Source organism: Pollachius pollachius (assembly GCF_949987615.1).
Source record: "Pollachius pollachius genome assembly, chromosome: 17".
NCBI classification, from domain to species: Eukaryota; Metazoa; Chordata; class Actinopteri; order Gadiformes; family Gadidae; genus Pollachius; species Pollachius pollachius.
The window spans coordinates 5,827,834-5,843,451 of record NC_136950.1 but is presented as its reverse complement, the minus strand read 5'-3'; the positions used below and the strand labels follow the sequence as shown (position 1 = coordinate 5,843,451).

The following is a 15,618-nucleotide window of genomic DNA, read 5'->3' as shown; positions in this document are numbered from 1 at the left end:
AGGTGGACGGGTCCATGTACCCAGCAGGGGAGGTATAACGTACACCAATTGGCATAACGTAGACAATTTGGTATATGTCACCTAAAAGTGCAAGGTGAACGATAAAAAACATATATTTTTTCAAATATATCAAGTGAGTTACATTATTTATACTTATTTACTCACATACTTACTGAAAATGAAATATGCTCTCCCCCCCCCCCCATAAACACCATGTCTAGTAGGACACGTGACCATGACGTAGTTAGGCATCACAAAAGACAAACCAGGAGAAGGCAACAGTGAGAGTTTTTGGAACACTTTGGAAACTATTGTACAGCATACATTTGCAGACATACGAATAATTGTATTGTTTATGTTTTTATTCATTTTAAATCATTCGATTTGTAAATATTTTTGGATCCAAGAAATAATTTTTCGTTCATGTCCTGTTGCACTGCTCCTCTTTGTACAGTCAGATACACAACTAAACTATGCATAAGCAGCCTAACTTCTAACCTGATGCAATTGTCCAATACAAAACAAGCAATCTAATTGATATAACATTACACATTATATAATTCAGTGTTGATTCCCTGATGGTAAATTAGAGAAGAAAATTCAAGTCGTTGAGATGTAAAGTGAAATACAAGTCAAAACCTCCAAAACTCAAGAAGAGGAATATAAAATTAACCATTGGTTGTACTTCTTGCTTTTAGTCTTGGAGCACAATTCACCAAATGGGGTTTTCCAGCTAAAATGCACTTTTAAAGAGTAGGCTAGACTAGAATAGAATGCAATATTATAAATGTAAATGTACATTTATTTGTAAAGCATATAAACAACAACAGTTGACCAAAGTGCTAAAAAAAACAAAGATAAAACAAAAAACAAACAACAATAAAACAAGTACCAATCATACATTTGAGACGACGATAATAACAATAAAAATAGTAATAATAATAATGACAGTAATAACAATGATAATGTTGGCTAGACGTTGCCACAATGCAATGAGTCAATGTACAATCAAGATCAAAAGACTAAAAGATGTGATAAAGATGAGGTAAAAGAAAGGTTAGACTGAATTAAAGACAATAGAGTAGAGATGAGTTTTAAGATTGATTTAAAAATAGCTACAGAGGGGGATAATTTAATATGCAATGGCAAGCTGTTTCATAGTTTAGGGGTAACAGCAGCAAATGCCCTATCTGCTCTACATTTGTGTTTATTTTTTAAAATTATTATTATAGATTTGGTTCTTTATACAACACCATTAATAATAAATGGAATAATATCAGACAAATAACAGATAGGGAGAAATATATTATTATGTACTTAGGCTATATAAAAAACAAACAACAGAGCACATGAAATTAAACAAGAGAAATGTAACAATAATCAGCACCACTTAACAGAGACAAAAAGTTGCCTTTTAGTCCAGAGACTAAGGCATTAGGCATAAAGAGACGGATAGCGAAAAAAAACTGTTTTACTTCTCAGCCGCAAATATCTTATAAGAACTTAAGATCTATATAGAGATTGAAGTCGCAGTTCCCATTCCAGAAAATGACCTACTGTCTCCTCAAATCTATTCGGATGTCACAGTCATCCTCTACAATATAGCAATCAATATTAACATAATATCAATGTTATGAAAACACAAAAACAAGTCATGGCTAAGTTAATTTCTCGAAATAAAAGGAGCCACAAGCAACTGATGCAGCTTGGGAAGACAACCATTTACGTTATGCATCCTGAAACTCTAAAATGAAGAATTTTGCAGCTTTTGCAGTTTGAGATATTTATGCCCTGTGTCGACAATTCCTTCAGGGCAAGACGGTGACGTACGTAGCATAGGTATCTGTTTTCAAAACACAGAGATCAACACAAAGGGAATTTCAAATTAGTAGTATTTAAAACAGATAAAACAAGTGGGCTTATTAAAGGGAAACACATTAAGGATGTGCTATGTGGCTAAATATTTCGCTGCAGCTATTACTTTTGCCTAAAATTATTTGAAATCAGGTCCGACACTTAAAACACTAATAACAAAACAACCATGATAATAACAAAACAATAACAACATAATGAACCAATGTACGGAGGGGTTATTTTCTGTTAGTACACACAGGCTTAAACCAGTTGAACGTAAGTGATGGCTGCAGTGAAATAGCAGCACAGGTTTTGAGTATCTTAAAGTATATAAAACCATTAATACACGTGCTGTAACCAAGATACATACTTTCATCATCAGTTTCCTTGGCCGATTCTAGGTCTTGGAGCACTTTGGGCTTGATGCGAGGGGGCGTCACTCTGCGGACGCTGTAGCGCAGGTGAGTGGCTAAGCCCTGGTCCTTCTTCCTATAGTGGACAATCAGCTCCTGTAGGTTGTTAAAGTAAACCTCCCGCACACCTTCTGCTGCCTGCAAGAGGGCACAGAGAAAACCCGGGCAACCCATTAGGCTTCAAAGAAGGGTAGTGTATGGATTGTATCTATCGTTATGTGTGTGTATGTGTGTGTGTGTGTGTGTGTGTGTGTGGGGGGGGGGGGGGGGGGGGGGGGGGGGGGGTGCGCACAGCCATACTATTAGTGAGTAGCGTCGACCAGAAGTGAGCACTCTGTAGGTGTACACCATGTCCTGTTTACTGCAGATCAAATACACAATGGATCATTTTAGATTGCAATTTAATCAAGAAATAAATCCAACACAGAATGTATTCAGTTAAAATAATGTATATCATAAATATATATATATTAAGATAAATAATAATAATAATAACAATAATAATAATGCAATTTGCATTTAAAATATCAGCATTATTAGCAATTGGCATCCCAATGAAACACACCACACAATTATTACACATAAGCATATGATGATATAATAACACATATATATGATAAAATGCAGCCCTGTATAGCCACGGGGACATGGATAAACCTTACAGGAGGTACTCACTAGACACACAGGCACAGCCCCCCATTCACCGTCTCGCTGTCCCGGAGCAGGAAGGCTCCCTCCCTAGCCTTCTTCCCCAGGAGCTCCTCACACTCTTTCTTAGTGACCCCTCCGTGGTAGCACCGAGGCCACACCACAGCCATTGGTCTATGTCTCTCTCTCACACACACACACACACACACACACACACACACACACACACACACACACACACACACACACACACACACGCACAAACTCTCTCTCTACAAACCGTCTTTATGGTCGGTCAGCCGGTTGTTCCTTTTCCTATAGCGGACCGTTGTAGTCTTGAACAACGGTCTTATCAAATCGCAAAACTGATGCTCTGTGAAACTCTTCGGACCCTCCTTCCTTTTCTTACAGGAAGCCGATTAATGCTCTCATCGCTGATTCTGAGAGCGTGTAAAGCCAAGATACAGAACAGGAAACGATGGCTTGTGACTGTGTATCCCGTGTGGCTTTGTCACACTGTATATATGTAAGTGTGGCACATTAACGTCTGTGTTTCTGCCTCCCTCCAATTTTTTTTTATCATTCTAATAAGTGATGGTGGAGTTTCCTTGTGGCTATGAATCATTAGTAATCATCATTAAGAGTCGGTTTTTGTATACACGATGTCTGAGACCTATTGAAATGAATTTATATATATATAAATATATCTTGAATGCATCATCAAATATCTATAGACCAAATGCATATCAGGGGGCTCCATTTTTGTTTCTGACCCCAAGCTTGGGTACCACTCATTTACAAGACATCTCAATTATGAGAGTAGCCTACATGACAAGTGATGACAGTGGTTAATACTAACAAATTACTACTGGTGCATGCACTGTCCGCACTGCAGGGTCGTTGCTAAGCAACGTGACGCGGAGGTCTGCAAGCGGAGGGTCAAACGGTGATCCTTCTGATCCGATCTTATTATAGGTCTACTGCATATATGTTTTTTCACACGGGCTTACAATGCCGTAATAAGGAAAGCCAAAAAAAAAACACCCAATTGAACAAAACAGCCTTTGGTCAAGCGAGTGACCGTACTAAAGAAGGCGATGGCCATCCGAAACAAAGTCGGGGTGGTGGACGATGACGGGTTGAGGCAGAAAGCTGGTAAGATGTTCTGATATGCGGACTGAGCGTTTCCTCGGGAGCGCATTTTGAGTGGTGCACACACACACAAAGACACGGTAGAGCCCATGGGACCTATGAGATCGAAAAATATGAATGGGTTGAAATGGGGAGGAAGTAATTATTTTCTGGTCCCAGTCTTTATATGCCCCGGATTACACATATGTTGTTTGTGGATTTAAATGATATTTTTTCATGCAAAGAAAACTAAACATTTTCGTTAAGAAGTTTGATAATGTTAGGCTTTTCCAAGGGAGGATAAAAGCATCGAAAGATGCTTTTATAAGTCGGGGCATGTGGAGAGTTTCAGTAATGCCGATGGGGAGATTGCCTGTCTTGTCCACGCCAGTCGCAAGGAGCGTGACGTCACTGCGTACGTGTAGTCTTTCTCATTGTGTTTTCTCTACAGCCTTTAACTGAACAACTGCACAATAAACGGTCAAACTCTTGACATGAAAAATGATCATTAAAATCCACAAGTTGTCCACTGAAATGCATTGGAGTAAAAAGCAAATACTTTCTTTATGTATGAATGTCCCTTAGCAAAAAGTAGTATACTTGAAGTTTATTTTATTAAGTATACTTGAGTATAAGTATAAGTATAGCAAGTATACTATGGACCATGTACTTTAAGTATACTAGAAAGTATACTAATTTAATACTAAATTGGCTAAATTGGAACATTTCTAAGTTTATAAAAGTATACTTAAAGTATACTCATCAATATACTACTAATGCACTAGGTATATACTTCTAGTCCACATTTTAGTTTATTAAAGTATACTTTGAGGTAATTTTAAGTTTACAAAAGTACACTTTTAAGTATACTCATCTATATACTACTAGTGTACTAGGTATATACTTCTACTCCACATTTTTAGTTTACTAGTTTATTTTATGAACTTAGAATATCTTGCTAGTTTACTTATTGTTATACTTTAAGTATACTTCTAAATTTGCTTAGTATATTACTTGTAGCATACTATTTATATACTTGAAAAAAACGTTAAGTATTATTAAAGTTAACTCATACTGTATGTACTCTAGACTTTAATGTATTTACAAAATCACAAGACAGAATGTTGAGAGCAAGTTTGATATATTAATGTAACATTTCCAGAGACCACAGATCATCATTTCCTTCAAAACGAAGACGTGATGCTTCACTTCCTGTTGCGTGGGTGTGGAGATCAGGTGATCAGATAGTCTCTCCAAGATCAAGTCCTTCTTTATCAAAAATGGTAAAGGAAAAAGTGAACATTTCCTTGTAAAAATGTAAACAAAATAGTGTCTCCAACTGAGAACTAAAGTCTTTCTTTGTAAAAAAAAAATAAAAAAGGTGTAAGAAAGGTACACGTCTTTGGAACAAACAAAATAGCTTGATAAAAACCAAAAACGTTTTTATGACGTTTTATATTTTCAGTCACTTGCTTGGCATAGTTTATATTGTTGCATTTCTTTCTTATGATGCGTCTCACATCTTGAATGGTGGTGTCAGGGAACTTCGCCTGGACATGGACTGTGATTGAAAAAACAGACATAGAAAACAACATTACTTCAGTGTTATTTTTTATGCACTATCCACATTAACACGCATGTTATTGGAATCCCCAATAATGCACTCACCAAGTATAGCATCGAGCTTTGTGTTATCCAGTTGTGGCTTTGATTCCACTTCTTTGTGAGCCCCTGACTGCCTCCCGGTCAAACTTGAATTGGACAGCGTTTCTCTACCATAGATGAGCACCGCAAGATCCCCAATGTACAATGCTGAATTTGTAGTCTGCAGAGACTTCAGCTTTCGTCTTGGTACTTTGACGTCATGGCCTGGCACAAGAAGCACCTGCAAAACATTTGAATGTTACTTACCAAATAATTATTAAACAAATACGGTGTTCTTTGGAAATCTACTGTATCTATTCATCTTTGCAGTGAATATGCATAGTCATAGTCTATAAACTAACTAATCCATCATTAATGGCATAAATCCACCACAAAGTTGATGAATATGGTTTCTTTCTAGCTTATGTGTACAATCAAAAGATGTAGAGGTATTTACCATTTCATTAGGGTCAGACACTTGAGGAGAGCCGGGTGGAGAAAATGGTGGGTCTCCAGATGGGGATGTTGACCAGGTGGATGCAGGAGTTGAGCTCTGTACTGTGATTTTTTCAATAACTTCTTTTAGCTGTGTCACCACTGCTGGGAGCTCTTTAAAGGGAATGAAAACAAGAGGGGGAACAAGGGAACAAAAGTTTTTGTGTCATTACTGTGTTTTGAGACAATTTTAAAACATTACATAGTAATTTGTGTTATGAAAAGCATGGCTGGAGGTAGAGCTGATTAAGGAGGAGCAGGAGGTATGAGGAGCTGAATCAGCCATAACCTATAAAAAGAAGATTGTCACCAGGTATGGGCCTTTTTCCACACTTGGCAGCAGATCCCAGCTCTCCCTGGCAGCCGTTGTTTGTCTGTGTGATTTGTGAGTCTCTTTGTTTTCATTATTCAGATGTCAGTGCTTCAATATTGGAGTATCCGTGTTAAATTACGTTGGTTCAAGGCTGCACAGTATATTTATTGAATTATCAGTTAAATGGTCATTTCTTTGTATTTGGGAAGATTTTTCAGTAATTATATCTATCTGTTTCTATTTAGATAAAACCAGCTTTGATTGTTGTCAGTTTGTCTGACTTCAGGAATCAGTATAGGCACACCACCAAAGTCTTTAAAAGGTGGTGTGCAGAAAATACCTCTCATCGCATCTAGTATTTCTTCCACATGGCCTTCTTTCAGGCTCTTGATTTCTCTCTGAAGCCATTTCATTTTCTGCACCGCCACACTCCAGTTTCTGGGCATCTCCTCCTCATCTGATGACTCCTCATTTGAGTTAGTTAACAACACCAAAATACAGGAAATAAAAAAAAAATCAGCCTATAATTACTGCATCAACTCAAATTATCACAATTAAAATATAGTCAAATATCTTACCTCTGAAGATGCTTTGTCTGCAAGTTGCTTCTTCAGCTCTTCGATCATGAGGTTTGCAGACTCTTTTTCTGCTGAACATGTTTCTCTTTTTTTCTTCTGTCAAAATAATAATTATATTATTAAAAACTAGTCACACCCAGGAAAAGGAGGGAGTCACTCAAGCTGCTGGGACTTTGCTGGAGCTCTCATTGGAACAGCATGGGAACAGCATGGCAGCAGCATGGCAGGGGAATTTCTATGTGGCTCCCACTGTATCCAGGCAACTACCTTTTTTGGTGGAACTTCTTGATCCTCCTCTTCCACAGCTTTCCACTTGTTGTTCGGCTTACTCTTCCTCTTGGGTGATTCTTGCCAGATGTCTTCACCCTTTATGAATCCCTGTCTCTTCTTACACAGATCACTGTAGTTGGCTGTGTGGGAAACGTGATCAAATTAAAAGCATGACTACGTGGGATCTCTTTAGATATGTGTGTGTGTGGCAGACAAACAGTGCATGTCCCCAAATTCAGGCAGGTTTCCAGGATGCCAAGTAGCCTACTTAGGCCCCGTTCACACGAAGCCGAAACGGGCGAAACCGTTACGGTTTCGATCTATCCGGTTTCAAAGTATCTCCGTAAAGACGAAGCCAAGCGAAACCGGGTAGATCTGTAGAAACGCTGTAGTACACATTCCAGGCCCATAAGGGGCGCCTCTTCTGGTACAGAAATCCAGAAGAAATGAAATAAGAAGAAGAGGCGAGCATGCGCATAAAGGCTGCCCTTATGCGCATGCTCGCATGTGATTTCCGCGGGCTTAAGAGCCATTGGCTAGAAGGTCGAGGGGTGGGGCGATGACGTCATGGTTTGCGGTTTCAGTCGGTTTCAGGCGTACCCACGAATCCAAAACGAAACCGGGTAGATTTGAAACCACCTCCGAGGGTGGTTTCAGAAGTTTGCGGTTTCGGTCAGCGGATTCGCCGGCTTCGTGTGGATGGAAGGCCGAACCGTACAAGACCTTTGCGGTTTCGCCATGAAATCGGCTTCGTGTGAACGGGGCCTTATTTCAATGTAGTTGCTGATAAGAACAGGTGTCAAAAAGGAAAAAAATAAATAAATAAATGAAAATAAATCGATCACGAACTTCATGATCAATTACCATGACAACGAACAAAGCTTCGATTATTTTTGGGTCATCCCTAGTGTGTGTGCGTGTGTGTATACAAAAGCCTATTAAAACCTGGGAAAACCTGGAGAGAAACTACCACAGGCTAGAGGCTACCAGAGGCTCTCGCTGAGTTAGCTCATTAGAGCTAACATGGCGAAACGTCGTGGACCGTATAAAAGATATTTGGAGGATTACACTGCAGAGATCCCAAGGACTACGAAACACAGATGGAGAGTAAAAGTAAGTAACAGATAATGATTTTCAGGTAGAGTCTGGAGTTTTGTTCGTTGTTGTTTGTACATTCAAACTAGGCCCCTCCTCTGAGGTAGTAGTAGTCAGAGGGGAACCTTCAGGGCCTTCAGGGAAGGCCTTACAAATTCTAAACCAAAAAATATGAATATTAAATAATATGTGTATATATATATTTGTAAACGATTTAATTTAATTTAATACAATACATTTAATACATTTTCTGTCATCTATGTTCTAAAGTTAAGTTTATTGTCAAGTTCACATCGGCAATGAAAGGGTTACTGTCCTGAAACGTGTTATCCAATCAGAATCGTCCGTCTCTATCGTAGCCCGGTTAGCTAGCTCATTGATTGGTTAGGACTTCACGAATCTCGGGGAAGGCCAAGCTATGGGCAAAGGAAAGCAAATACAGTGAAGCACTGGAGGGTCACCAACGGGAGCAGTATGTTGTAAAAGTTACTGTTGTGTGAGCTGTGAAGAAATCCTGGTCGCATTGCACGCGGAACCGAAGCGCAGCGCCCAGGCGCACATGTTAACCGGTCTGCCCGGTCACACAGCTCGCGCTGTGGAGCGCAGTGCGCGCGCCTGCAGGCTTCAGTTCGGTTCATTACTATTTTTCACGCGAGCCGCAAGTGCTGTAGCCGAAGTTAGCACCGAGCTAGTTCACCACAAAAAACATTACTTGTTACCACCGAGGCTTTAGCTGTCGGTGGCTCCAGCGCTTCAGTCCTAACCCATGGATTAAATTACGTGAGTAATAACTGACATTTATATTTGAACCCCCCACACTTCCAGGACAGTGGAGAACTACAGGATAACACAGACGATCTCATGAGTCAGCCCAGTGCTTCCCACAGAGAAGGTAGAGATGATGTCAACAGCAGAAGCTCCTCCACACCTAGGCTTTTAGATACTGCCCTTCAACAGGTAATACGCAATGACACAGTTCTAGTACAAGTGGAATTGTTTTTATTACAAGCATCAAATCTTGAAATATGCCAGGACATCTTATGTAACATGTTGCCAGGATACCCCCCCCCCTTTTTTTATCCAGTTCTGCTTGATTCAACTTTAAGAATCTTCCCTAAACTGTGCTGTCAGCTCCCCAAGTAGACATAATCATTAGCACATGTCATATGCCACGTCACTGATTTATTTTTCTCCCAGACTACAGGTAGTTGAGGTCTAAATAACTTTTAAGTTGTCTAAAAATGAAAGTGTACACCTTCTCTGTTTATGATTTGGTGATTGGAGTTGACATAAAGGGAGTTAATTCTTTCAATTGTTTATTGTCTTTCTCTTGTTAATCTGTAGACTTCCAGTCATGATGACGACATCAGCACAGATGGTCACATGAGTAACACTTCAACCAGTGGAGAGAAAGAAATCAACAATTCCAGCTGTGAAGATGAACTCAGTAATGAGAACTCCTCCACAACCAGCCTGCTGGATATGGACATTCAAGAGGTACACTTGTAAAATTGTTTTGGGGTTGGGGGAATACACTAGGCCAACTTTGTTAACATAAGCCCCTTTTAGACAGCCTGTTCAGCACAGGTTTTATGGCGTGGGCTTGGGGGTCTGAGTTTCACCGCCACTGACCTGACTTTGGACATAATAGCAAACATTTATGGAAAAAAAAACTTTTATTAAAGTTGAAAACCATGTATGACCTATGCTGGGTCACATTAGAACTTAAAGTCAGATGATGTTTTTACTGTTCTCAAATGTAAAAATGGGTCACATTGGGCCCTCAGCATTTTTTAAAGGTTAAATAACCTGTTACTTAAACATTTTTCATTGTGCTGTGATCTTAAAGTAAACTATACTAGTGTAGAGCCCCGTATAAGCAAATGTGCAGCTTAAATTTTCCCTTTAATTTAGGTTCTTAGGAAAACTGCCGCTTATCAGTTGATCGTTAATCAATAAGGTCTATCAACTAACGATTAATGAATTAATTGATAATTTCAATCATTGATGTATTAACTACATTTTTCATTCTCTTGCCTTTCTTCACATGTAGAATGATAATTCAGATAACCAAATCAATACAGAAGAACACTGGAGTAACACTTCCAACAGTGAAGATGATGAACTCAACACTAGGAACCCTACCACAAGCCAATTGGATGTGGACATTTCAGAGGTAAATGCACCATTCTATGTGGTAGTTTGTATGCATTTAATGTCTACTCTTTTAATTAATTACTTCAAATAATGTTTTTCCCTTGTCAACCCGTAGAATGAAGAAGTCCTGTCACATTCTGAAGAGGACTTGATTGATGCCGCCAGTAATGAAGGTGAAAACCATGCTGATGATGAAGATGTGACTAGAGAAAAGACACCTGATTTTCCAGTGGTATGCAGACATTGGTTCGATAACACATTGCTAGTAGTTGATGTCAGCTCATTACATCAAATTAGAACATTTGGAGATAATATTATATTTTATAATTGTATAATATATAATTTTGTTTTTAATGGTAAAAATACTTTATGCTAGACTGATATTACTGCTCAAGTTTGCTGCTACTCATTCTCATATATACATGCTTTTTCTATCTCTTTTCATAAATCTACAGGGCAGTGAAGACCAAGCAGACAAGCCCCTGTATCCCGGTGCACCTGTTTCAAAGGAAGAAAGTTTATTGATGCTGATGTCGTATGTGCTGCGGAACAATTTAACAGGCAAAGCACTTACTCATTTACTGGAACTCTTCAACCTGATGTTTCCAGGTCTGATTCCACCCTCACATTACCTTTTCAACAAAGAATTTGGAAGTTCATCACAGCCTGAAGTTCACTTTTATTGTGAAAAATGTTTAGCATACTTTGGCATTAGTGCAGACTGTCCCTCTCATTGTACCCTTTGCAACAAGTATTTGATGCCAACACAAGTTTAAAAAAGGGCTTCTACTTTCTTGTAATTCCCCTCCATGCACAGATTAAACAACTTCTGCAGGAACATGATGTTAATCTTACTGAAAAAAGTAGATCCTTTGATGTTTTAACCGACATACAGTCTGGTGGAGAGTATCAAAAATTGTGTGACAGTGGAGTTCTTGGAAAAGATGATTTGACTCTGATTTGGAATTGTGATGGTGCACCAGTGTTCAAAAGCTCTAAATGCAGCATTTGGCCGATTCAGTGCCAGATAATTGAACTGGAACCAGAAATGAGAAAAAGGCACTTTTTGATGTCAGCATTATGGTTTGGGCCAACTAAACCATCCATGTTAACATTGCCGACACCATTTGTGAAAGAAGCTTCATTATTAGAGACTGAAGGTATTGACTGGCAAGACAGACAAGGACACAGTCATCTTTCTAAAGTATTTGTGCTGATTTGTAGCTCTGATTCTGTGGCTCGTCCATTGCTTCGCAACACTAAACAGTTCAATGGTTTTTACGGCTGTGATTTTTGCTTGCACAGAGGTGGTAAATCGTATCCATACGAACAACCTGAACCCCCACGTAGAAATGAGAGGGACCATTTCAGTCATGCAATGTCAGGTACAACTGATGAGCCAGTGTTTGGAGTCAAAGGGCCATCTCCTTTAATGCAGCTTCAACACTTCCAAATGATAAATGGCTTTGTACCTGAATATCAACACAATGTGTGCCTTGGAGTCACTCGGCAGCTCTCAACACTATGGTTTGATACAACAAACAGTGATTCCCCCTGGTACATAGGTAAAGAAATGGCTGAAGTTGATAGGCGACTTGTAAAAATCAAACCACCTGTGGAGATTACTAGGACACCAAGATCACTGACTGAAAGGAAGTTCTGGAAAGCTTCAGAGTGCCGAGCATTCCTCCTTTTCTATTCACTACCTGTATTGAAAGGCATACTCCCTGCAAGATTTTGGAACCATTTGTTCCTACTGGTGTTTGGCATATATACTTTATTGCAGGATACCATAAAGACCAAAAGCATCCAGATGGCAGAGCTTGCTTTAAAAAAAATTGTCGTTGAGTTCCAAAGACTGTATGGGAAAAACAACATGACCTTTTAATATACACTTGCTAACACACACTGCTCAAAGTGTCAAACACTGGGGGTCATTATGGGCTGTATCAACTTTTTCATTTGAATCCAATATGGGCACTCTCAAGAAGTATTTTCATGGAACACAGTGTGTCCCCTCACAAATAGTTAGAACATTTCTGTTGTGGAGAGAATTGCCACAAAGGGCCAAGAACACTATCCATCCAGAACATGAAAAAGTACAATCTTTTGTTGAAGAACTTTACTTTAATAAAAGAAAAACAAAAAATTGTGAAATACTAAATGAAAGTGTCAGAGGTTTTGGTCATCCCCCGATGCAAGAAAGTATTAAAATGTTATATAGGCTTGCCCTTGCAAAGTTGTGTGGAAATCTAAGCAACTGCTTCTGGTCTTACAACCGTTTTTTGGTTGATGGAGTTCTGTATCACAGTCAAAACTATGACAGACTAAAGAAGAGATACAACAGTGCTGTATGCTTGAAAGATGGTACATTTTGTTTAGTTACTGACTTGGTTGTTTTTAAACAGGTGTGTTCACATCAAATTTCTGCATTCTGTTCGTGTGCTAAACTATGTTGTGTTTTAGTCGAGGTACTTTCTAAATCACACAGGCCTGTATGTAAAGATTCACAGATCAATGTACAAAGTACTTTCATGTATCAGGTTAAAAAGACTGAAACTGTTAATGCTGTCTGGCCTAACATGATTAAAACAAAATGTGTTCTTGTTGAAACAGATGATGCTGTGTACATAACACCATTGCCAAACCCTTATGAAAGGGACTAGAACTTGATCAATAAAGTCAAGTCAAATGTTTCTCTGTTTTTGTGTATGTTTTTAAGGTACCGTACATAAAGATGATGCAATTGAGCACACATACTATTGACTGTAAACTTTTAAGCTCTAACTCACGATCTTGAACAGTTTTATAGGGGTAATACCTTTAGTGAAAAACATTTTTATTCTGCTAAATTAAAGGTAAGCACAAGTCAATGACTTGACCTTATTCTGTACTTGGATCAAGATATACTAAGTATTAGTACTTTGTGGCAGAAAGAAGTAAGAAATATACTAAAGTACAAGTATAAGCTTTAGTATTTAAGTATAAGTCTATTAATGTACTAAGTCTTAGACTATTCTTTATACTTTTAAGTATAAGCCAAGTATACTTCACTATACTTTTCTTAAGTATATAAAATAAAGTATGTAAAAAGTAAACTTCAAGTATACTGCTGCAGTTTTAGTATAAAATAAGTATACTTGTAGTCAGAGGTTAAATTGGGCCGGGGCTGTCCGGGGCGGAGCCCCGGCACATAAGCGGCCGGGTCTGGAGTTCTGCGCAGCAGATCAGCTCCAGCCGATTTTGGCAGTCTGCCTAGTCCATCACGAGCAATGTTGTCCTACTCATTTACAACTTTTCCATTGCAAATCTATGTTGTTTTAAAACACAATTCTAAATAATGGAGTAGGGATAGGCTGGCCTAGACATCTGGAGCAAGTTTGAGAAGTAGGCATATCGCGCACGAAACTTGCGCAGCAGCTCCTCCTCCCCCCAGATCAGACAACACAACGTCAAATCATTCTAACGGTCATCATCAGACATAATTATCGTAGTAGACAGGTGAATGGCGAGGTAAGAGAAACGAAATTAAACCAATAGGCTAATATCATTAGATATGGGCTTGCATTTTCATTAAGCAGGAAAAATTAACCTTATGCCTGCCACACACATAAAGATAATCGGGCTGATTTTGCCCCGATTTTCCCCCTTCCGACCACGGACAGACATCGCCCGATTATCTTAAACTCTTAAGATTATTTTATAAGATTCTCTTGTAGTGTGTGATGTGTTAAGAGTGAAATTCGGCCGACAATCGGCTCCGAAATCAGTCGGCGCCGATAATCGTAAGTATTAAACATGTTCAATATTTACGATTGTCGGCGGAGAACGTTGTGGTGTCAAATCGTCTTGTGTGGGGGGGAAGCCGACAATCGGGACAAATCCTAATGTGTGTGGTGTGCTGTGTTTGGAATATCGCAGGACACCACACACAATACGATCAAAACTGTTAAATCACAGATTTTTTATCTTCATGTGTGGGGTCTCTCACAGATAAAAAATCGGTTGAGATTTATAAAATCTTTATGTGTGTGGCAGGCTGACATGCAGGGATAGCCTGCTACTGGTATGTCAAATGGCAAGCGCTAGTTAAAAAGAACAATGCTGCTAATTCTAAATGATTTAGCAAGTAGTCTATGCGATCTCCGAATCACATTTCTCATTCCTAGCTGGATGAATTTCAAACTTATTTGTATCTATGAATTGCAGTGCATTGCCTAGGCTATTTATTTGTGAGTACAGTAGGTCCTGTGATTTAATGTTTGCATATAGGCTACACAGCAGGTTAGATTTAAAAGCCACCAAACATGATGGTGACGTAGCCTATCGGCTAGCCTTTAAGAAAAAGATAGCTTCATTCATTCATTCATTCAAAAGTGTTTTATTTAAAGAACGTTTGATTACATCATTATATAATATGAACCATTTTAAAATACATTCTATCTACTTCTTAACTTAGGGTGAAAGTCAACAAGTGAACATTTCAGAGATAAAAGGTAAACATGAGTGGAACAAAAAGGAGGAAGCTTACAGATTTCTTCAAAAGGTGGGCAGCTGCTATCCAAGACATAATTTTGAAATAATTAAGCTAGGCCTGTGTGCAGAAGTCACTGTAACCAAGCTGTGATTTGTTGCTAGATCTTTTCATCCTGATAGTGTGTCTGTCATGTCTTAAGTGCTGTCTCTTCCTCCACTAAACTAAAAATGCAGAGTTGAACAGAACAGGGATGAGGATGGAGCTGAGGGCAGAGGAGATGAGGCTGGACAGGGCAGAGGAGCTGAGGATGGACCGGGCAGAGGAGCTGAGGATGGACAGGGCAGAGGAGCTGAGGATGGACAGGGCAGAAATGAGGACACTGAGGGCAGAGGAGGTGAGGCGGGACAGGGCAGAGGAGCTGAGGATGGACCGGGCAGAGGAGGTTTGTCAGAAAGTGGGTGGCAACCAGAAGGTCAGCTGATCACTTGGCCTGTAGGAAAAGGGAAAGTAATGATGTGGTATCTCCATATCAGACCATATGGG

General features: G+C 39.2%; 2 protein-coding genes and 1 long non-coding RNA gene across 5 annotated transcripts; 1 reads left to right on the top strand and 2 right to left on the bottom strand.

Moving 5' to 3' along the window:
- Positions 1-365: 365 nt before the first annotated feature.
- Positions 366-3,386, bottom strand: LOC307089089 (SH2 domain-containing protein 1B). The gene is made up of 4 exons (XM_079755191.1): positions 2,943-3,386; positions 2,568-2,628; positions 2,225-2,405; positions 366-1,843 (listed from the first exon to the last, which is right to left on the bottom strand). The coding sequence occupies exons 1-4, from the start codon at positions 3,083-3,085 to the stop codon at positions 1,809-1,811; spliced, it is 420 nt and encodes a 139-aa protein (XP_079611317.1). The 5' UTR covers positions 3,086-3,386; the 3' UTR covers positions 366-1,808.
- Positions 3,387-5,874: 2,488 nt separating this feature from the next.
- On the bottom strand, positions 5,875-7,448 carry LOC307089147. 2 transcript variants are annotated; one of them, XR_013812610.1, is made up of 4 exons: positions 7,344-7,448; positions 6,839-7,172; positions 6,148-6,299; positions 5,875-5,931 (listed from the first exon to the last, which is right to left on the bottom strand). It is a non-coding gene; the product is annotated as an uncharacterized lncRNA (long non-coding RNA). The 2 variants fall into 2 exon arrangements; XR_013812609.1 differs by having other exon boundaries at positions 6,148-7,172.
- A 1,463-nt stretch (positions 7,449-8,911) lies between these two features.
- On the top strand, positions 8,912-13,233 carry LOC307088461 (uncharacterized protein). 2 transcript variants are annotated; one of them, XR_013812564.1, is made up of 5 exons: positions 8,912-9,221; positions 9,786-9,938; positions 10,495-10,617; positions 10,714-10,830; positions 11,054-13,233. XR_013812564.1 is itself a non-coding variant. In XM_079754356.1 (5 exons), the coding sequence occupies exons 1-5, from the start codon at positions 9,303-9,305 to the stop codon at positions 11,059-11,061; spliced, it is 438 nt and encodes a 145-aa protein (XP_079610482.1). In that variant the 5' UTR covers positions 8,912-9,302; the 3' UTR covers positions 11,062-13,233. The 2 variants fall into 2 exon arrangements, 1 of the variants encoding a protein (XP_079610482.1); XM_079754356.1 differs by having other exon boundaries at positions 8,912-9,398; positions 10,714-10,771.
- Positions 13,234-15,618: the final 2,385 nt, after the last annotated feature.